At 34.4% G+C, this 22,939-nt stretch overlaps 1 protein-coding gene across 2 annotated transcripts; it reads left to right on the top strand.

Moving 5' to 3' along the window:
- Positions 1–1,891: 1,891 nt before the first annotated feature.
- LOC110626395 (molybdopterin biosynthesis protein CNX1) lies at positions 1,892–21,271 on the top strand. Of its 2 annotated transcripts, none has more exons than XM_021772248.2 (13): positions 1,892–2,228; positions 2,341–2,467; positions 3,125–3,255; positions 6,668–6,769; positions 6,841–6,924; positions 8,283–8,510; positions 8,652–8,842; positions 8,988–9,092; positions 9,247–9,549; positions 17,416–17,573; positions 18,560–18,666; positions 20,599–20,655; positions 20,895–21,271. In XM_021772248.2, the coding sequence occupies exons 1-13, from the start codon at positions 2,025–2,027 to the stop codon at positions 20,940–20,942; spliced, it is 1,845 nt and encodes a 614-aa protein (XP_021627940.1). In that variant the 5' UTR covers positions 1,892–2,024; the 3' UTR covers positions 20,943–21,271. The 2 variants fall into 2 exon arrangements, with proteins under 2 accessions (XP_021627940.1, XP_021627939.1); XM_021772247.2 differs by having other exon boundaries at positions 1,893–2,228; positions 20,864–21,271.
- Positions 21,272–22,939: the final 1,668 nt, after the last annotated feature.

The raw sequence follows: 22,939 nt of genomic DNA, 5'->3' as shown, positions 1-22,939 counted from the left end.
GTACTGGAAGAACTCAATTCAACAACTCAGGGTTATCAGTCAAACCAATAAAAGCTTTGGAGCCAAATGTTCTGCAAAAAACTCCATCCTCAACAGCCTCTTGGGGATAATCAAGTTTTCTTAAGAGAGATTTACAATTTAATCCCTGAATATTGCCATTATTAACAAGTCAGTTCCTATATTTTTAGAAACCTATTAAAACGTCCTTATCTTTTCTCTCCGTCAACTAAATAGTCCTTCTGTCTATTTTTGCCGTTAAAAATATAGTAAAAGACCAAATTACCCTCCTTTCTTTTCCTCCTCCTCCTCCTCCTTCTCCTCCCCCTTCCTTTTCTTCTTCTTGCTTCTTCTGCTTCTGCTTTTTCTTCTTCTTCTTTTTCTTCTTCTTCTTCTTCTTCTCCTTCTTCTTCTTCTTCTTCTTTTTTTTCTTCTTTTTCTTCTTCTTCTTCTTCTCCTTCTCCTCCTTCTTCTTCTTCTTCTCCTTCTCCTCCTCCTCCTCCTTCTTCTTCTTCTTCTCCTTCTCCTCCTCCTCCTCCTTCTTCTTCTTCTTCCTCTTCTCCTTCTCCTTCTTCTTCTTCTTCTTCTTCTTCCTCTTCTTCTTCTTCTTCTTCTTCTTCTTCTTCTTCTTCTTCTTCTTCTTCTTCTTCTTCTTCTCCTTCTCTTTCTTCTCCTTCTTCTTCTTCTCCTTCTCCTTCATCATCATCATCTTCTTCTTCTTTTTGGAGGAGGAGGAGGAGGAGGAGGAGGAGGAGGAACTATTTTGTTGATGGAAAGAAACAATAAGGACATTTTAATAGATGTGAGAAAAGATAAGGACGTTTTAATAGATTTCTGAAAATGTAGGGACTGACTTGTTAATAACTTATCTTTTCTCTCCGTCAACGAAATAGTCCTTCTGTCTATTTTTGCCGTTAAAAATATAGTAAAAGACCAAATTACCCTCCTTTCTTTTCCTCCTCCTCCTCCTCCTCCCCCTTCCTTTTCTTCTTCTTGCTTCTTCTGCTTCTGCTTTTTCTTCTTCTTTTTCTTCTTCTTCTTCTTCTTCTTCTTCTCCTTCTTCTTCTTCTTCTTCTTTTTTTTCTTCTTTTTCTTCTTCTTCTTCTTCTCCTTCTCCTCCTTCTTCTTCTTCTTCTCCTTCTCCTCCTCCTCCTCCTCCTCCTTCTTCTTCTTCTTCCTCTTCTCCTTCTCCTTCTTCTTCTTCTTCCTCTTCTCCTTCTCCTCCTCCTTCTTCTTCTTCTTCTTCTTCTTCTTCTTCTTCTCCTTCTTCTTCTCCTTCTTCTCCTTCTTCTCCTTCTTCTCCTTCTCCTTCTTCTCCTTCTTCTTAGTCCTTCTCCTTCTCCTTCATCATCATCATCTTCTTCTTCTTTTTGGAGGAGGAGGAGGAGGAGGAGGAGGAGGAGGAGGAGGAACTATTTTGTTGATGGAAAGAAACAATAAGGACATTTTAATAGATGTGAGAAAAGATAAGGACGTTTTAAAAGATTTCTGAAAATGTAGGGACTGACTTGTTAATAATAACAATATCCAAGGACTAAATAAGAGATTTTATTTGAGGATAAAATTGGATTTTAAAAATTTTCTCTCTCCTCCTTTATCTAATTTTAACAAAAAAAAGGACGGAAGGACTATTTCGTTAACGGAAAAAAAATATAAGGACGTTTTAATAGGTTTCTAAAAATATAGGGACTGACTTGTTAATAATGGCAATACTCAAGGACTAAATTGTAAATCTCCCTTTTCTTAATTTGACCAACGGTAAAAATATTAAAAATTAACAGTTGTACTGTTCAGTCGAGAGAATTAAATTATAAGTAAATTTTAATAAAATTTTAAAAATATAAAATTATTTTAATTAATTAGGTCAATAATGCATTTTCTAAACTGAGTGGCTTATCTAGCTCTGTTCCAATAAAATTTGAGGACTCCCCGTGTCGCTGAGAGTCTCACTATCTTCTCAGCCGTCGGAGTCGTAGTCCAATTCTCTCTCTCACGTCACAGTCTCTTTAGCTTTATCATTATATGAAATGGACCACAAAGGACAGCACAGACCCATCGCTGCCACCACAAAATCCAGGATGATATCAGCTGAGGATGCTCTTGCGACGGTGCTCACGGTGGCTCAGCGGCTGCCACCAATAACGTTGCCACTCCATGATGCTTTGGGTAAGGTCCTAGCCGAGGATATTCGTGCACCAGACCCTTTGCCTCCATACCCAGCCTCAATCAAGGTATAGAAATGACCTCAAATAACCAAAATAGCCCTTTTTGGTTTTTGACTAGTTGAATTTCTCGTATAATACGTTGTTTATTTATTTATTTTTGGTTGGGGGTTGGTTGCAGGATGGTTACGCAGTAGTTGCTTCAGATGGGCCTGGTGAATATCCGATAATTACTGAATCAAGAGCTGGGAATGATGGGCTTGGTGTGACAGTCACTCCTGGAACTGTTGCTTATGTAACAACTGGAGGTTAATCACTTCTTCTTCACCATCATCTTCACCATCATCTTCGTTTAGTAATCTGTTTATCTATCCTTTCTGTGTTCATTGTCATTGCTAGTTAGTGTTAATCAGTTGAGAATTTGAGATGTCTGCTTGTCAATTTGATGTCCCATTCGAAGTATAATTTGCTTTCAGTCTTATACTGGGGCTTTTTTTCTTTGAACGTATCTTTCAAAAGTTTGTTTTATAGTAGGGGTGGGGAAAGCTTAATTCCCTAGTAGGCTAAATTTTGGCGAGGTGGAAAAGTTTAGCTCCGCATAATGGATCAAACTTGCAACTTGCAGCTGACACCAGTCAAATATGAATCACCACTCGTTGCAAAATAATAATCAGGATAAGAAGAGGCAGTTATCTCGTGCGTACCTGGTAGATGGGACACAAGCCAAGCCGTGATTATGAATCATGACTTGCCCAGCTCACCAAAATTTATCCTTATTGTGGAAATTAAACTTTCCTAACTCCTTCCATGGAAATAAATTTCATAAAGCCCTTCAAAGGAAACAGCCCCTTATTTTGTTATATCACCTGAATACTATTTTATTGGAAGTTGAAGCGTTGCCTTGGGATTACTTGGGCAATAAAGAAATTTCTCTTCATAACTCTTTCCTTATCCCCTTTTTACAGGACCTATACCCAATGGTGCTGATGCGGTTGTTCAGGTCGAGGATACTGAAGTAATTGAGGATGGTTCAGTTGAATCAAGAAAAGTAAGAATATTGGTGAAGACTAGCGAAGGTGTTGATATTCGTCCTGTGGTATGACTGTGCTCCAACTTGTCTTTTTCCTTTTAATAATTGTATCACTGGCTCAAAGTTGGAGCTGATTGCCCTCAAAATATAATTATGATATTTGAGATTTTAATGTGGCTCACTAAAATTATACAAGTATGGTATGAAGGAAATTTAAACTTTTGACGGGTGGAAGGCAAACTGATGAATTTTTGTCATGAGGTCAATAATAGGTTGTTGCTTTTTTGCTGGCTGCAATGAATGTATCCTTCAAAATAACCATGCAGTATTTATTTATTTATATCTTTTATTTTTTGCACTTCCTCTTGATATAAACATCTATTTTGACTGCCAAAAATGTTTAACTGGGAAAAGATAGAAAAACATGTGAAGTTTGGCCTACTCAGAGCTTGAGTCTAATTAAGCTAACAGAGAATGGATAACCATAAACTAATGCTCTTAAAAATCTCCACAATAGTTTGCAAATTTTCTGTTTGAGAGGTCATCAGAAGGATGCTCTATATTAGTTTCTTCCTGCTGTTGGACCAAGAAAGTGCTAGAGATAAAGCATGGAGCTTTTGGAAGGAAAATTTTACAATTTCTTTTGAGTAAAAAAGTGTATTATGGGCATGAGAATACATGATTTTTTTTATGGTATTCTATTTACAAGGAGTAGGATGACATGTTAACATCAAATGGGGATTGTTCATTGGCCTATAGCATCAAAATTGCTTATTCAGAGCAATTTTAGCCATCTGGATCTGATAGGGTTAGGAAGTTATAAACAGAACCAAAAAGAAAAACTAATCAAATGTCTTTTATTTCAACAGAATAACATGAGTAATAATATCAGAATCCTTGGTTGAACGACAAAAGGACACAATAATTGAGAATACAAAGAAATAGCAGGAACATGGTCACTGCTCCCAAGCACTGCTGCCAGAGTACAAGAACCAAAATTCCCGATGTCCTTGAATTTTACATCTCTGTATAAACAGCATCTTCTCTTGACCTTATCTTATCTCTCCCTGAGTCTCCACATTCAGATCGGAAATTATCTTTTCTACCTACTTTATTTAGACTTGATCATTCTCATCCCTTATAGCTGAAGCAACCTCATTAGGTCCCTTCTTAAACTTTTGCTTCCTTCTCTAATAAACTTGAAGTCTATATCTGCTGTTGTCTTCAGCTGTGTTGCGACCCTGATGCATAATGGAATCACTTTAAGGGCATGACATACTTAACTTTCCTGTTGCAGTTTCTATTTTTTATATTTTGTTTGATAACAATAAAGCTAACCATTTTTTGGGATGCTAAATTAAGCAAACGTTGTGATAGGTCCCAGTCAAAGCCAAGATAGTATTCTACTTATGGTGAGAATGAACCAAAGAGATTTTCTCTTAATTGATATATTTTTTTCCTCCCTTCTGCTGAAAATACAAAAGGTTTAAATAGAAAAAGAATGAAACAACTTGATCCTATTTCTAAGGCCACCAACGGCACTACATACAATATATTAGCCATGATTTGCTGAGAAAATCAAGCACTAATTTGACTTATTAAATGACAATTAATAAATGAATAATATTGCAGCAAACAAAAACTAAAGCAGCAGACTAAACTATAGACTTTCGAGTCTATCATTACTCCCCTCTCCCAAAAGAACCTTGTCCTCAAGGTTCAAAGAAAGGAATCAAACATCAAAATTGGAGACCTCTCTGCAATTTAAGTGCCTTTTCCGAACCGCCGCCTTCATCATCCTCTTCGGTTTCAAGTCTACCATCCAAAAGAAGCAGTTGTGGCTTTGCACATCTATGTCCAGGAGTCAATTGAAACACAAACCAGCTGTTCGCCGATTCTGCATCTCCTCCCAGTTTAAGCGCTTTAATGGAGTGCTAGGCTTGTTCCTTGTCGGAGACAACACACTTTCATGTTTAGAATCTGACTTTTGTCGTTGTAATTGCTCGTCTTTCATCCGAGCCAAACTGATGGCGTCTTTTAACGTTTTCGGTTTGAACATTCGAATTCCTTCGGCAATTTCAGACTTCAAACCTCCCATAAACGTTCCCACTAACGCCTTCTGCGTCCATCCCTTAACCCGATTACCCAGTCTTTCAAATTCTCGTTGATAGTCACGTAGGGGTCCTGTTTGCTGAATTTTTGATAAGGATTCGTCAAAATCCTCACAATCAGTGGGCCCAAAACGAGACCACAATTCCTCAGAAAATATGTCCCACGTCACTGTTGTCCCCGCTTCAGTGTGAGTTCGGCGAAGCCACTGCCACCATTCATTCGCCTCTCCTCGAAGGTGATAGGAGGCCAAGGAAACTTTTTCGGCAGCTGGAGTTCCTTGGTACTCAAAAAATTGATCCACTCTTGTGAACCATTCGGTTGGGTCGTCCCCAGAGTATTTAGGAAATTCTAATTTTGCCAATTTCGCAGAATAAAATGGTTTACCTCCATCCCTAGGTCCAACTTGTTTGTCGCGAACCTGACTGGTTTGGTCACCGACACTGCTGGTCCCTTCTTTAGTAGGAAGAGTCATCTCAGAGAACTTCGAGATGGCTTTTTCAATTTGCTGCAATTTTTCGTTAAGCCCTTGACCCATGTTGCTAATGGAATCTTGAAGTTGCCCGACAGCAGCTTCCAAGTTTTCAATTCGTTCCTTATTGGTTGCCATAGGGATCGAAAAGAAATAGAAAGAAAAAAAGATAGATAACGCGGCTCTGATACCACTGATAGGTCCCAGTCAAAGCCAAGATAGTATTCTACTTATGGTGAGAATGAACCAAAGAGATTTTCTCTTAATTGATATATTTTTTTCCTCCCTTCTGCTGAAAATACAAAAGGTTTAAATAGAAAAAGAATGAAACAACTTGATCCTATTTCTAAGGCCACCAACGGCACTACATACAATATATTAGCCATGATTTGCTGAGAAAATCAAGCACTAATTTGACTTATTAAATGACAATTAATAAATGAATAATATTGCAGCAAACAAAAACTAAAGCAGCAGACTAAACTATAGACTTTCGAGTCTATCACGTTGTGTATAACTTCTAGTAGAAAAACAATACCAAATTTTATTGGTAATCAAAAGGGTAAAATTGTCCATGTATTTGTTATGTTGCCTAGGGACCTTCTTTCATGTTTGTAATTTTTATTAGGATTTTCATCATGTCAGAAACTGGTGATTCACGCATTATATTGGTTGTCTGCTGGTTATCCCATATTTTTATCACGTGTTTTCTCGTATGAAAAACATTAGACTGCAGAAATTGAAATTGTCAGGATATCAAATTGCAGTATTTTTATGGTCTGATGCAATCAAGTTGCAATTTTGTCTGCTTTTGTTTTTGCCATTGTTACTTAAAATAAACTACATTTGCTTGCTTCATAAACTATGTTTTTGTCTCATTCAAGTTGCCATTTCCAGGGAAGTGACATTGAAAAAGATGCCATAGTATTAAAATCTGGAGAAAGACTAGGTGCCTCAGAAATTGGTCTACTTGCTACTGTTGGTGTTCTGATGGTGAAGGTATTGTCTTAGGTCTCCTTATGAGCTTCATGAACCGGGAAACTTCTAACAGAACATATTGTGTGCTTCAGGTATATCCTACACCAACAATCGCTGTTCTTTCCACAGGAGATGAACTTGTGGAACCAACAACTGCTTGTCTAAGTCGTGGCCAGGTACTGCATGTCTCAGAAAACTCATCTTTCACTAGCAAGGTTCATATTGTTGGAAATTGGAATGAAAAAAAAAATTATTGTTTGTGGTGGTTACTAAATTCTGATATAAATTCCTTGGTGGATTTTACTCAGCAAATTCTTCTTTTCTTCATCAGCCTTGCTAACGGATTGCTAAGGTTGCAAATAGTTATATAGATAATGGTTTGAAGATTTCATTTCTGATCGTTATTTTTAGTTGGAAGTGATTAGTTGTAAAGGTTTGCATCCTTTTTGTCTAGCAAGGATAAATTCATTGAATCCTCTCTCTCTCTCTCTCTCATCTTCTTATTTTTGGCTGTTGACTTACCTATGCCCTTGGGTTAAGCATATGAAGGTTAAATGTGCTAATCCCACAGAGTTTGGCTAACATCAAAATCAAATCTAGTTTGTTCTGTCTTGACTCTTGATTGGAGTTCTTTGAACATTGACTGAATTTCTTAGCACTACTCAGTACTCAAGCAAACTTGTCATGCTTTACAATATGCTCAACTCTATGGCATAGGCCTTCAAGTTATCTATGACTTGAGGAAAGATGGACCAATTGGCAATGGCATAGGCCTTTAAGTTGTCAATATGCTTTAACTTTATGGCAGGTTCCATGCACTAAGTTCCATTGGTCCATTGGAAGTGTGGAAAGAAATATTAGTTGTAGTTAAAAAAGGACCTGTTGGATTTGATATATAGGGTTCAACACTTATATACTGTGGATGTTGTTATTTTTTCAATACATTTACTTCTTTGCAAGAGCTATATACATGAACCTCAGTTTGTTGTATTTGCTAGTTATATGGGATTCAACAAATTTTTTTTCTGAACATAAATGTTCATCATTAATATCACCATATTGTTCATTGGCTATACCCCTTTGATTTTCATTGAAAGTGCATAATATGCTCTATATGATTTATGTTGAATCCCATATTGGTTACCCCTAGGGGTAATGTGACTCTTATAAAGTCTTGGGTGCGCCTTCCTCCTTGAGTTAGCTTTTGAAGTTGAGTTAGGCCTAATCCATTTTCTTAAGATGGCCTAGCCATTTTCTTAAGATGGCCTAACCATTTTCTTAAGATGGTATTAGAGTAGAGACTCCCCGTCTAATGTTGGACCTCTCATAAGTATTTCACGCATCAGGTGTATGATCCTGGGCGTGAGGAGGTGCATTGAATTCCATACTGGTTTGAGATAAGGCTAATGTGCCCCTTATAAAGCTTGGCACTCCTTCCTCCCTTGAGCTAGCTTTTGGAGATGAGTTAGGCTTGCTCCAGTTTCTTAAGAATCATCAAGTGTTGAATATTTAACTAATTCAAATAGTTCTGCAGATTAGGGACTCCAATCGTGCTATGTTACTTGCAGCTGCAATACAGCAACAATGCAAGGTTCTTGATCTTGGAATTGCTAGAGATGACAAAGAAGATCTTGATAGGGTAATGGACAAAGCCTTTTCTGCTGGGATCCATATTCTTCTAACTTCAGGTGGTGTTTCCATGGGGGACAGGGATTTTGTCAAGCCACTGCTTGAAAGGAAAGGGACTGTGCATTTCAACAAGGTAGGCAGATGTTTTTGCTTCATAAATTCAATTTTTGTGGAAGTTTAATAGCCGAATTGTATCTTTATACTTGGAACCAACACATTTAAGCTTCAGTCATTAATTCAATATCCTCTTGATTTTTATTGATTTTCTCTTTAGGTTCTCATGAAACCAGGGAAGCCTGTGACATTTGCGGAGATAAATTCAAAACCAGTAGAGAATGTTATGTCAGAAAAAATTCTTGCGTTTGGATTACCTGGAAATCCAGTGAGCTGTCTAGTTTGTTTCCATCTCTTTGTAATCCCTGCCATCCGCCATCTTTCTGGATGGGCCAATCCACGTCCTCTGAGGTTGCTGAGACTTCTAAAACGTTGTTCTCTCTTTCTCATTCCTGCTTTCAACCTTTGGAAATGAAACTTAAGACGTATATGGGTTTAACTCAGCCAGTCTTCTTCTTTTTGTTTTTTTTTTTCTTTTTTCTTTTTAATGTCGCAGATTGCAGGCTCGTCTTCACAAGTCTATAAAAGCAGATCCAATCCGACCAGAATTTCACCATGCCATTATTAGATGGGAGGCTAATGATGGATCAGGCAATCCTGGGTAAGCTGTTCAGGGATACTGCCTTGTAGTCTTGAATTGGATCCTACTGCAACCTGCTCATCTGACTCCCTTTTTTCCCCTTCTTTCTGCACCATTTCTACATTTTTTGAGGATTCTCTTAATTGCATTATTTATCGTTTCTTGTTCACACCAGATTTGTTGCTGAGAGCACTGGTCATCAGAGGAGCAGCCGGCTTTTAAGTATGAAATCAGCTAATGTTCTATTGGAGTTGCCAGCAACAGGCAGTGTGATTCCTGCTGGAACATCTGTCTCAGCCACCGTTATATCTGATTTAAGCAGTACTGCTTCTGTTGAAACTGGCTTAGCTTCAGCTGTCTTGGGACACAGATACTCATCTGGAGGAACAAGTAAACATGAGTCTGAGAATGCAGAGTTCAGGGTAGCAGTTCTAACAGTTAGCGATACTGTTGCATTAGGTGCTGGGCCTGATCGCAGGTATGGTAATGGTAGTTTATTTTGCTTTTCTTAATATTTCAGTGATATCTGGACTTGAGTTTTTGATTTGTGCTTTGTAGACTGGATACTTTTAGCAGCTACTATTTTCCCTGGGGGTCTAAGTCATAATTACTAGTAGGTCCCTGTTATTTGAAAATCTATCAAATTTGTCCTTGACATTTTATTTAGTAATCCACCATATTTTCTGTAGTTAACTGTTATGAGAAGTCAAGGGTCTAAGAGGCAACTGAAACAAAAAAATACCCATTTAATAAGAAAATATTAAAGAATTTATTTTTCTAATTTTCCAGAAGAATAAATTTCAAAATTATTTTCAAAGAAAATTTTTAATGGAGGGTATCCTTAGAATTTCACATGTATTCTAGATCTTTGACTGCTTTTGGAAAGATTGACTAGTGGAAAAGTGGATAGAGTGAGTAAATGCTTCACTATATCATATGTCATGGAGCAATTAGTTCGATTTTCAAATAATAGGGACCTACTAATTATATCCTAACTTCAGGAGGCAAATAGTAATCCACCCAATATATATATATATTTTGAAATGAATATGACCTATTATGTTTAGTATCAGTGCTTATTGTAGTTCAGGTGCCTGATTTAGAAGTTTGTATTTTACAAAAGGCCTAATCTCATGAAAAAGCATGAACTATAGACTTCTTTACAATTTTAGAACCAAATTTAGTTCTTATCAATTATATGCAACAACTTCTGAAATGGAATGATTAAAACATATGAAGTCTTGGGTTCATTATCACCGGCTGAGATGATGACATGACTATTAACTACAAAAATAATCAAGAAATAAAAAGCATACACACATTGTTCTCATCTGATGCATCTCCAGCGCCATTCTCCAGTCCCACTTCCTTTCTGCTTCTCATTGAGGGTTTCAAAACCAAGACTATGTGCTAGAGTCCGATTCAATTAACCTTCTTGCTACCACACCATCTTTTATTAGGCATCACACTTCAATCTAAAGCCTCTGGCTAACTATTTTTCCCAACACATTTTCTACACATCAAATTTCATTTCCAGCTTTAATGTCAAAGATGTCTTTAAGATTTGCTCTAGGACTGAAACACTGAATACTTTGATTTGATTCGAGATTCTAAAGGTGGATAAGCTTTCCCTCGTTTTGTCTCACCATGTCATTTGTTCCAGAGATGCTTTATCGTGGCAATGGCAAGAATGAAGTCCACTCTTGCCCTACGTTCTTCATTTAGGCTGGTTGCAGATATGGGTTCAACCACACTAATAATACTGCCTTCCAACGCCATCTTTTCTAAGGCCAAGCTTATGTATCTCATGCATGATTTCCTTGATAACTATATGGATTTCAGATTTGTTAATAATAATTCTGGGTTTGGAGTTTTGGATTTTACAGCAGTTTGATAATTGGGTACCATGGGGCTGGGAAGCTACAAGTTGCATTCCAACTATTTACTGTGAGATGCGATTTCTGGGACTCGACTTGGATTACTTTGGTTATCATGTCCTCAATTCTTTCATAAAGGACAGTTGTTCTGATGCAATTGACTGTAATTCCAAGCAGATTGCTTGTCTGCCGGGGGGGGGGGGGGGGTTGATCAAGACTGTTCAAGAGCCATAAGGATGTGCAATGTGGATCTTGTGAATGCACTTAATTGAAAAAGTTGTGAGTTCTTCAATGACGCTGCTCATAATTAGATAACTGGTGCATTTTATGCTCCTTATTTTTTCATTTTTTTTTCTCTCAACAGCCACATCATTACCTTAGCAAAAGATAGTCAGCCCAACTGCCTAGATTTTACAATTGAAGAAGTTATTGCATATAATTCATAAGTATTAATGTTCGTGCTAGTTTTATAGAAACCACTATACTTCATGCTTTTTTTAAAGAACAAATATTTTAATTTATTATTTGAATTAGCCTTTATAAAAGAACTTTCAAGAAATAATTGTGATTGGCTAAAATGACTTTTTTCCCTGAGTTGAGGTATTGTTTAGAGTAGGTGATATCCAAACACTTAATTTTGACTTATTTAGCCATTAGTTCGTGGATTGTCCAAATCTGAAAATTTTAATAGTAAGTTTGTGTATAAAATTATATTGATAGTTGTCGCTGTTTGAAATAATGAGGATTAATTATTTTAATTATTTTGTACTGTTTTCTAAACAATTTTTAGTAGTATAATAAATATATTCACAGAAGGACATAAGAAGCAATATATATATCATGTTCCGTTAATAAAAAATTCATGTGGTGTTCTAGAAGAAAAAATGAGATGCAAAAATAAGGGATAAATGTCATTTTCTTAAAAGATCTATTTAAATGAAACTAAATATTAAACGATTTGTAGTTTCTTTATACATATATCCATCTCCTTATCAAAATTGATCGCTAGAAAGTTTTTTTTTTTAATTTTTTTTTAGAGAGTGGATCTCAATACGTATCTTTTATTTAGTTTTTCCAAAGGTGACTTTGTGGATGCTGAAGTGATAGAAAGGAGTTGATGTTTCTCGTTGTCATAGTAAGATATTGCAATGGTGAATGCTCTGCAACAATGTTCTTTCCATGTGTGGTCATGGATTAATAAAAAGTGATGTGAAATAGCATTTTGAGCTATAGTTGTGTGCTGGTCTGTCCAGACTAGTCATTACATTATGCATAATCGATATATAGCTATTACATATTGTTGACAATAATTTTGGGAGAGAAATTTCTCTTGTATATTACGTCTTTTGTATGAATGAGTTCATCAAGCATATACAAAGATGAATCACAAAATAGGAAACTAATTAACACAATTGATTCCTAAATTAGCTACTAGAATTACTTCCTAAATGATCTCCTATAAATGTTTCCTATACAAAATGGGATTCTAACGGACTCTAAAACTCCTCCTCAAGTTGGTTCATGTATACCACACATGTTGCTTAATCCTTTGATGAACACATTAGCCAACTGATCCTTCAAAGTCACATAAGAGACGCTCAATGACCCATCCACAATTTTTTTTTTTCTTTTATAAAGTGTTGATCCATCTCAATGTGTTTGGTTTGATCATGCTAAACTGGATTATGCACTATATTGATAGTTGTTTTGTTATCACGGAACAGGAGTAAATCATTTTTCTATGACAATTTCAATTTCTCCATCAACTTCCATAACCAGAGGAATTCACAAACATCTTAAGCCATAGTTTTGTATTCTGGTTCAACAATGGATGAGGATCTAGCTATCATGTTTGCTTTTTTACTTCTCCAGGAGAGTAGGTTATCACCAACAAAGGTAGAATAAAGTCGATCTTCAATCACTAATCGATTTAACCTTATCCGCATCTGTAAAAGCCCTTATTTAAAGATGTCATGCTTTGAGAAATGTTCTTTTTCCAGGGGCAGGTTTCAAATATCTCAAAATGCGGACAACAACTTCTAGCTGTGATTCATGAGGATTATGCATATATTACTTGACTTACTGCATATGCTATATGCTATATCTGGTCTAGTATGTGAAAGATAAATAAATATGCCAACTAACCTTTGATATCTCCCTATGTCAACTGATTTTCCAACTCCAGCTTGCAACTTATGATCAGCTTGAATAGGAGATTATGCGAGTTTATAACTGAGCACCTGTTTCCTGAAAAAGGTCCAATGTATACTTCCCTTGAGAGAAAAAAATCTCTTTATTTGCTTTGGCAACTTCTATTCCAAGAAAATACCTTAGCTTTTCCTAACTTTAATCTCAAATTCCTATGTCAGGCATTTCTTTAGACAAATAATTTCTTCATTATCATCTCCTGTTACAAATTGCAACTATATCATCCATAGGCACAATAAGCAGTGTGAATCCCCATAATCTTAATAAACATAGTGTCATCAACATCACTTTGATGGATCCAAAGGAGAACATGGCTTTGCTCAATTTTTAGAACCATGCTCTAGGAGACTATTTCGAGCCATACAAGCATTATTCAATATGTAGACCTTTCCCTTGGTTTTTATCATCATCACAACCTGGATGAATCTCCATGTATACTTCTCCTAAGCCTCCATGTAGAAAGACATTCTTAATATCAAACTACTGAAGATCCTAGTCAAGCAGTGTTGTGCATGACAATAGGATTCTAATAGCGTTCATCTTTGCAATAAGAGTAAAATTTTCTTGATAATCTATTCTATATATTTGTGTAAAACCTTTCATTACTAGTGTGGCTTTGTACCTCTCAATTGAGCCATTTACCTTATATTTCACAGTGAATATCCATTTTCATCCGACTGGTCTTTTCTCCAAGGGGGCAATGTCCCATTCTTTGACAGAGCTCACATTTCTTCCACCATAGTAGCCTTCCATTTTGGATTAAGGTATGCTTCCTTCCAATCCTATGGGATAGGAATAAAAGAAATAGACAAGACAAAAGCTTTTATAGGATAGGGACAATGAATCATAAGACATAAAATTGGGGATGGGATGTTTCATGTTTGGTACAAGTTTCGGCTCCTTTTCTTGGAACAATTGGAATATCAAGATCGAGAAACAAAAGCAAGAATCAAAGTGGGCTCACAACATACCTCAAGATGTCCATAATTTGATTATAGGTAGTCTGGTTGATTAGGAGCATCATTCTCAATGGCCTCATCTATTTTGTTTCGATGAGTGTAGGTTCCCAAATCCAATCTGTTCAATCTCCTTATGGGCTGAGGTGGTTCCTCACCTTGAGGTTGAGATGATTGTTCCTGAACAACTTCTATCTCCCCCTAGAAATTTGAAGGAAAAGGTGATGAAAGACAAATAATCTCTTCTTTCTCATGCGCTCTTTGAAGAGGTAGTTGAAAGTAGTGATGGAAGCCAACACAACATTTACATTTAGGTGTCAGTTTTCATTAACACAATGTAATTATGCTAAAATAATTATAATTTAATTAAATATTTAAAATATAATTCTAATTTATTAAATTTGAGCTTATTAAATTTTTAGTTAGTTAGACTAATAAAAAAAGTTAACTTTCTAAACTTTTTTTTTTAAAAAATGAGGGATGCTAAACATAACATTATATTAAAAATAAACTGATATTCTAACCTACTTCCATTTAAAAATTAAAATTTCAGGGGAGCGATGACCCCTGCCTGTGCCTCTAGGTTCATTACTGATTGGAAGTATGGTTCAAACTCTCTAAATGTGCCATCCATGCTCACAAAATAATTCGTGGAAGGTGGGTGACAACATTTATACCCCTTTTGAGTGCCAAAATACCCTATAAAAATGCATTTATGAGCTTGGGGTTCCAATTTCCTAGCATTTATCTTATGAACAAATCACACAACCAAAGACTTTTGGTGAAACAGTATAGCAATTACTACCTTGTAAATCTCCAAAGGATTTTTTAAAGTCTGGTTCTAAAGGGCATTCTATTGATCAAGTTGCAGACAAACCAATGTCCACCTAGTAAGGTGTAGGAAGATTCATACTTCATAGTAATCATGAGAGCTTGAGCTACCTCCACCAATCTATTTTTCTGTTTAGAAATCCCATTTTGTGCACTAGTGTTGACGTAGTTGGTTTGATATAGGATTCCATGTGACTCCAAATACTTCTAAAAGACTCATTCATGTATATTTTGTACCATTATCAATTATTAGAATTTTAACTTGAGCATCAAATTAAGTACAGATCAGGGTTCTAAAGGGCATCCTATTGATCTAGTAGGTTGTAGACAAAACATCCACCCAGGAAGGTAAGGAAGGTTCATACTTCATAGTAAACACGAGAGCTTGAGCTATCTCCAATAAATGTCTATTTTTTAGTTCGAAAACCCCATTTTGTGCACTAGTATTGATACTTCTAAAAAATCCACGGGCTATTTGAGGCTGCATAGAATTTATAAGCCAAGACATCACGAGAGAATTCTCTGATTCACACTGATTACAGGAGAAACTAGTAACCTTTGGCCTTATCTCCATTAATATACCCTGTAGCCATATTACTTGAATGAACAGAAGACAATGCAAGATAATTGGTCTCATCAAGGTTTATAGGACTAATTTGGAGAGATGGGTTATCGCTAGGAACATTCTGTTATGGATGACGGATAGATTAAATCCATAATGTCTATAACAAATAAATTATATTTATCTATTATCTTATCTCTACCATCTTATTTTATCTTATTTATTTGTTAGATTTTTATTATCCTATCTTAACAATTTATTATCTAATAATACTTGTATTAAACTTCTATTTTAGTTAGAAGTCCTGTGATTGTATTAACCTTCACTATATAAGGGGTTATCATTATTACGTCGGAAAGAAGAGCATCCAGAAAAATAATTCTTATATAAAATGGTATTCTAACAGATTCTAACATAGATCTTAATATCTTATCAACTCTTATAACTGTTATTCATCAACTGGTCCCCTTTATGTAAAAATATGAGTCCTTTTTTATATTTTCCCCCCTCAAAGTTATAGCTGCGGGATAGTTGATCAAGTTTGTTAAATTTTTGCATGTATATTATGGCATCTTCACTAATGTGTTTGGTTAAATTCTGTTCTTATAATATTAGCTGAAAACACTTGATTAAGAAGTCAAACAAAAACCAGTTTATACTTTGGATAAAGGTTATCGAAATTTAAAGTATTTATATCATTTAGTAAATTCCTAAGTTGGCTACCATTTTTAATCCATAAAGGCCCATGTGTGGCATGGTGACTGGGTTTGTGAATTAAAGCCATCATCTTTATAGTTACGTTAGTTAAGCTCATTTCATTTCCTGCACCTGAGGTGGTTAATCTGCAAATCTTTTTGTAATAATAATGTTTTGTTTTGTTTTGTTTTGTTTTTCTTTTTTTGAAGAGAGAAGAGTTTTTTTTTTTTTTTTTTGGGGGGGGGGGGGGGAGGGTAACTTAGGGCATCTAGATACACCTCTTTGAATCGTAATTTCAGAGAGGTCACGTATTGGATGCTAAAACAACATAGCAGAGTTGATATTGCTCCTTGTTAAAGTGAAACATGAGAAGTACTACATACTTTGCGACAACATTAAAGATATAGCTTGGTAGGTATGTTGATGTCTTTTAGCTAGAAATCCTGCCACAAAACTTGTTCATTATGATTATGTTTTTCTCTTGTACCTCCTCATTGATGTATTTCAACTTTTCATGGGAAAGTGATCTATCTTCTATAGTCAATTAATTCTCAATGCATTCAAGTCCTCCTTTCATACTATACTTGATATCTTGAACTGTTTACCTTCTCAAACCTCTTCTTACTGTGCATATCTATAAGTAATGGCTTTAATAATCCTGATGCATGTTCATTTAATTAGTAATGAAACATATTGTGGAATCCTCCAAGTTGCTTTACTTGAAATGTCCTATCAGAAAATAATGTGGTTTGTAATAAATCCTGTTTAACAGTTTGATTTTTGAATAGGTGAAATGATGTGTTACATATAGAAGGACTAGGTATGGGACTAAGTAGTTGTCTTTTAGCGGGAGCAGTTATTTTAACTGATCCTTGTATATAAACAGCTGGAAAAGGCCTATTCAGGGCATTCAAGAATCAATAAAACTAACTACTTTTTCCCCCCATTTTCTCTCTCTTCCTCTCTCTTGTCTCTCTCTCTCTCTCTCTCTCTGATTCCCCCCCCCCCTTCTTCTCTGTTCTTCTGTGATTCTCAGTAATTACTACTGAGATTCTCAGATCAGTTAGGGTTTGCCTAACATAATGATTATCATAATATTTATTATTATTTTGTTTTAATACGTTTGGGATTGAGGTCCTTATCTAAAACTTTGTTAACAGTTCTGCTTATGGATCTAAGCTGTATGATTTATAAATAATCTTTGAAATTTGTAGCGGACCTAGAGCGGTATCTGTTGTGAATTCCTCATCAGAGAAGTTAGGAGGAGCAAGAGTAGTTTCAACAGCTGTTGTCGCAGATGATGTAAGCGAAATCAAAGATGTTCTGCAGAGATGGAGTGATATTGATAAAATGGATCTCATCCTTACCCTGGGTGAGCTTCTTGCATTTTGTAACTTGTCTATTCTCAAGTTGAATGTAATTTTTATTCGGTTGTCTTGAGCTTTTCTTGATGTATAAGCCAATAGACTATCAAAGGAATACAATTCTCAAAATTCTTATTTATTCTTCATTGTTAATAATAATCAAAATAAGCTCTTCTAAAATATCTAATACATGGGTATTATAGAGTAATAACTAGTCCTACGACTATTAGAATTAAGAATGCCAAAACGAGAAATTTGTAAATCAATAATAATCAAGAATACTAAAGCAAAACACTCCTAAATAAATAAAACACTAGTTAATCGGATTATCTAAATTTTTTCCAAAAATATGGAGACTCAAAATCTCTAGTAGAAGGTCTTGCATTCTTTCTCCTTAGTTGAAAGAACTCAACTCTTGGGAGTTGAACTGCAGATAAGAATCTAAGGGAGGTTCCAAAGTTTGAAGTTCCTCATTAGTAATAATCCATGCAGAATCAGAATCACAGTGGCCTAACTACTCCTTACAGTAGTGAGGTTTAGGGAAAACATGAGAAAGGTGAAGGAAGAAAAATTAACAAAAGAAAGCCAAAATATTAAGATTGTATTCTCTGGCTAATTTTCATAAGCAAAACAGATTCAACAATCTCTAATACCAAATTGATGTAATCAACAGAACAATCAAAGGGGAAAGGAATAAAGTTCTCAATATTTCTATCAGTTTTCAATGATCAATGATGGTCATAATAATCTCTTCTAAAATACTTCTGACACATAGGTGTTTATAGACTAATAACTAGTCATATTTACTATTGGGATTAGAAATTCCAAAATAAGAAATACTAAACTAATGCTAATTAGGAATATTAAAGGTTGCACAAACTCATGATGAGCAAATAAAACACTATATTAAATTTCCTAAATTTTTTCCTAAAATATGTAGACTTAAAATCTCTAGAAGGCCTGCTTCATTTCCTCTTCTATTTTCTTGATGAAGGTGGCACTGGCTTCACCCCCAGAGATGTGACTCCTGAAGCTACAAAGGAGTTGATTGAGAGGGAAACACCTGGTCTTCTATATGTCATGATGCAAGAGAGTTTAAAGGTAGTAACAATATCATCTACCTTATCATATATATATTTTTTGGGTTTATGTTCATTGTTTCTATATACATAATTTGAAGAATATTGGAAGCTGACATATGAATTAATGTCATCACAAATCAAATAAATTTTGTTTATATTTATTTGGGCATGAAACAAAGCACTGATATTGCTGAAACGAGGTCCAAATGTGTTGCTACTCTGGTTAAATGATGTTTTGGTCTATGAAGGGACCAAAAGCTGAATTTTACTCAAGGATAGCAGTATTAAATGAAAATGTAAAAGAAAAAAAAGTCAAATTGAATATTCCGCCCAACCTTTTGGGAATTTTTCTTTAACTTGCCTAATTTTTATGCAGTCACAATATGGTTTTATTATGAAACCTGACCTAATTATGTAGTAACGCTAGTTTTTGGAACTTGTATTTGACTTCTTGGAACAGTTCAATATAATATGGTTTTTATTTCATCTGTTGCTATCACCAAATGCTTACATCCGTTTATTGTTCTTTGCCCTCTCGCCACGGTTTTAAATAATGGCCATTATATAACGTAACAGTCGTTATTTATAGGTTTTGGAGAAAGCCATGGCCATTAAGGCCTTTATTTAATAGTAATCAAATTTTGTTAAGAGTAACGCGTTACGACGGTTACATAACGGTCACAGCTGTTATAGGTCCCGACTTAACAGCCATTACTTTCTTTTCTCTGCACGAATTTGCAGAGGATGTTGCCTTCTTGCTGGGCAGCCTTCTTCATGTGACGTTTGAATAATTGAAGGCTTGAAAACTCTCTTTTCAGCCTTATCTTCCCAAGCCAAATTGCCAAAACTGAAAAAAAAAAAGGAAAAAAACATTAGATTTCTCTCAATTTTCAAGCTCTCTTCTCAACTTCCTCCTAAATATCTGTAAGCTTGACTACTAAGGATTGCGGATTTCTCTGTTCACTTCTTCAAGAATCAAAAACTCTATATTTTAGAGTGGTTTCAAAATCTATTGTGCAAAAAAGTTAGTTTTTATTATTTTGTTCAACAAATGTTAGATATTTTTTGAATTATTGTTGTAGTTAATGCAAAAATAAAAATAATTAGAAATTAGAATGTCAGATAACTTTGATTACAAACTCAGAATTTAAGTTTTTATTGTTTTTCAATGATTTTTAGATTTTTTTTTAATCCCTTTAGTTTTTTCCTTTGTAGTGAATGTATAAATAAAAATGATTAGAAGTTAAAATGTTCGATAACTTTTATTAGAAAATCAAAGTGGATCTACTTAAGAACCTCCTAAACGCTTATTTTGATGGTAACTGAGGTTAATTATCATGCATGATGTTTAAAAATTGTAAATTTTGTGTTTATTTAATATATTTATACTTATTATTAAGTTGTATAACTTAGTTTTGATTGCATTTTTGAATATTTGTTAATTTCATTAACTTTGCAAATTTTTTAAAAAAATTTGCGTAGCGACAGTTATGACCTGTTTCTATTATCCGCGACCACGATTTAAAACCATGCCTCTCGCCCTCTCATTTGTTCACTCACTTCATATTCCAATATGTTTACCAGTACAATAATCAAACCATTTCATTGTCTTTCTTGTAGGAGGTGTAAAAGTAAGGCAACAGATTGAATCTAAATTGAACATTATCCAATGTATGGTACATGCTAGTTTAAGTAGTTTTATCCTTGTGGGCTGTGCTCAATGCTTTGAAGAATCAATTTAGTTGTTATTTCTCTTTCATCCTCGAGTATGAAATAGCACTGCACTTCACTTGTGCGCATCATAACTAATCTTCAGTTTGTGGGTTATATATAACTAATCTTCAGTTTGTGGGTTATATATTGATGAAATTGACTGAAGCTAACCGCTGCCTGCTAAGTTACGGGACATTCTGCTAAAAAGAATTCTCTCCTATTTCTTCTGCTAAAACAGGTGACGCCATTTGCTATGTTGTCGCGCTCTGCTGCAGGAATAAGAGGGTCAACACTGGTAAGACAGTGCCACTTTGTATATATATATATATATTATATAGATTAGCAGGATAGCTCTGATCCAATTATTTGTTAGTGAATACAAAAAAATTGGTATAACTTGACATTTGCTTGATTGGTGAGCTTATTGTTAGTATTTCTGGAAATGCTGAGTTTTATCATTTGCTATCTGTTGACTGGAGTACCATTTCTTACTGTACATTCAGATTATAAATATGCCTGGAAATCCAAATGCAGTTGCAGAATGCATGGATGCTTTGTTGCCTGCACTTAAGCACGCATTAAAGCAGATAAAAGGAGACAAAAGGGAGAAAAATCCTCGTCATGTTCCTCATGCACAAGCATCACCTACAGATACATGGGAACGCAGCTACACATTGGCTTATGGAAATGTCCCAGAACCTAGTTGTCCTTGTTCTCATTAGATTGTGGTTTATCAAGTAATTTTCGTATTGTATGGGTCTCTTGATTCTACATTAAAATCTTATGTTGTCTGTTTTCTCAAATTTCATGTCCTGAAAATTGTGACAGGGAACAGAGCACAAACTTGTATCTGATAAAATTTGTAAATTGAATTTCTTGTATCATTAAGATGGAGCATTTGATTCTTCCAATCTGCACGAACAACATTCAAGAAGCAAACAGACTTGATCTTGAATAAATGTTGAAATCTTCTCAAGTATTTTGAAAATTATTACTGGAGAAAATTCTAATCCTTATACTTGTAGAGTCAATGGAGATTAGAACCTAATGGGTGTTTATAAATAGCCCCGTGCTCGACATTTTTCACGGTGAACTTTTCTTTGCTGCCGCTGAATTCAGGTGCCATTTAAAACTTTTCTTTTCTCCTTTTTATTTTGTTGCTCCCAACAACTTTACGATATTATTTAGGAAGCAGAGGTGATAACCTAATGTATCACAAGCTTTCTTTTGCTATTGGAAGATTTATCATTTAGTTTTTTAAATATTAATATTATTAATAAATTAATTTTTATATTTTTAAAATAAAATTTATTAAAATATTCTTATTTTTTATTTTCATCAAATGAAATAATTCTTTTTTTTTCTCATTAAAAATAAAAATAAAAATATTTAAAATTCAATTTTACCTTCTTTCTCAATAACTCAATTTTTTTACTTCTTCCTTGATAATTTAATTTTTAAAAATTTTTCTTTTTTGAACTTCTTCTTTCTCAATAATTCATTTTTTAAAACTCAAATTTTTATACTTCTTATCCTTAATTCAATTTTTAAAACTCAATTTTTTTTCTTTCTCAATAATTTAATTAAAATTTAATTTTTTTTCACAAAGATGAAGAACAAAAAAGAAAAAGAAAAAGAAGTAAGAAAAGAAAGAAGTAATTTGGTCTTTTAATGTATTTTTAACAGTAAAAATAAACGGAATCGAATAGAAAAACTATTTTATTGATGAAAGAAAAGATAATTGGTTTATGAAAATACAGAGATTGATTTGTTAATAATGGTAATATCTAAAAACTAAATAATAAATTTTCCTTTTCTATTTGTGTAAAGGTTATTTTTTTATTTTTTTTATAAAAAATAAAATCTTAAATTTATGGATAAGCAATCATTTCCAGTTTATTCGTTTCAAAAATATGACTACAAAAAATAAGTGTTTTGAGAATATAGTTCTGATGCTATACTTGTTTCTGTCTCATACTTTGCTTGACTTTTCACAGATGCAGCAAAGTGATTTTGTTGCTCCTCTGTCTAAATTTCTTCACTCCTCTATATGTGTTATGATTGGTATCTCTCTCTTTTTAAGAGTTTTTTAAGTTTAATTTTGATGTTACCTAAAAGGGTGAATGAATTCATGAAACAAATTTGGCGTACTTTGTTTAGAAGAAGTTAAATTAGCAGTTGTTAATTTTTTATTTGTCATGTGAAGTTGATTTAGTAGTTTTAACTTGTGCTCTTCAACACCCATCGAGTCCTGTGTATCCATTTTATTATTTTGTTTTTTTGAAATGGAAATTAGAAATTGAGAGAATAAAATCTAAGACCTCTCAAATTTACTCAGATACACTTACCACCAGACTAAATCTGAGTGCGTAGTAAAATTATATTTGAAAGGTTTTGTTACTGCTGAATTGGACGTCATGAAATTTGTCTTCTTTTCAAACGTTATTGTAATTATCTTGTTATGATTTTTCAATTTTATTTTATGCAAGTTTTTTTTTATTTTTTAAGATAAAATTACTACAAATATATAATTTTTGTAAAAAATAGCTCATTGCTATTTTATAAAATCAAAATTTAGT

The sequence above is a fragment of the Manihot esculenta genome, chromosome 11, assembly GCF_001659605.2.
Source record: "Manihot esculenta cultivar AM560-2 chromosome 11, M.esculenta_v8, whole genome shotgun sequence".
NCBI lineage: Eukaryota > Viridiplantae > Streptophyta > Magnoliopsida > Malpighiales > Euphorbiaceae > Manihot > Manihot esculenta.
This window is presented reverse-complemented; position numbering and strand designations above follow the sequence as displayed.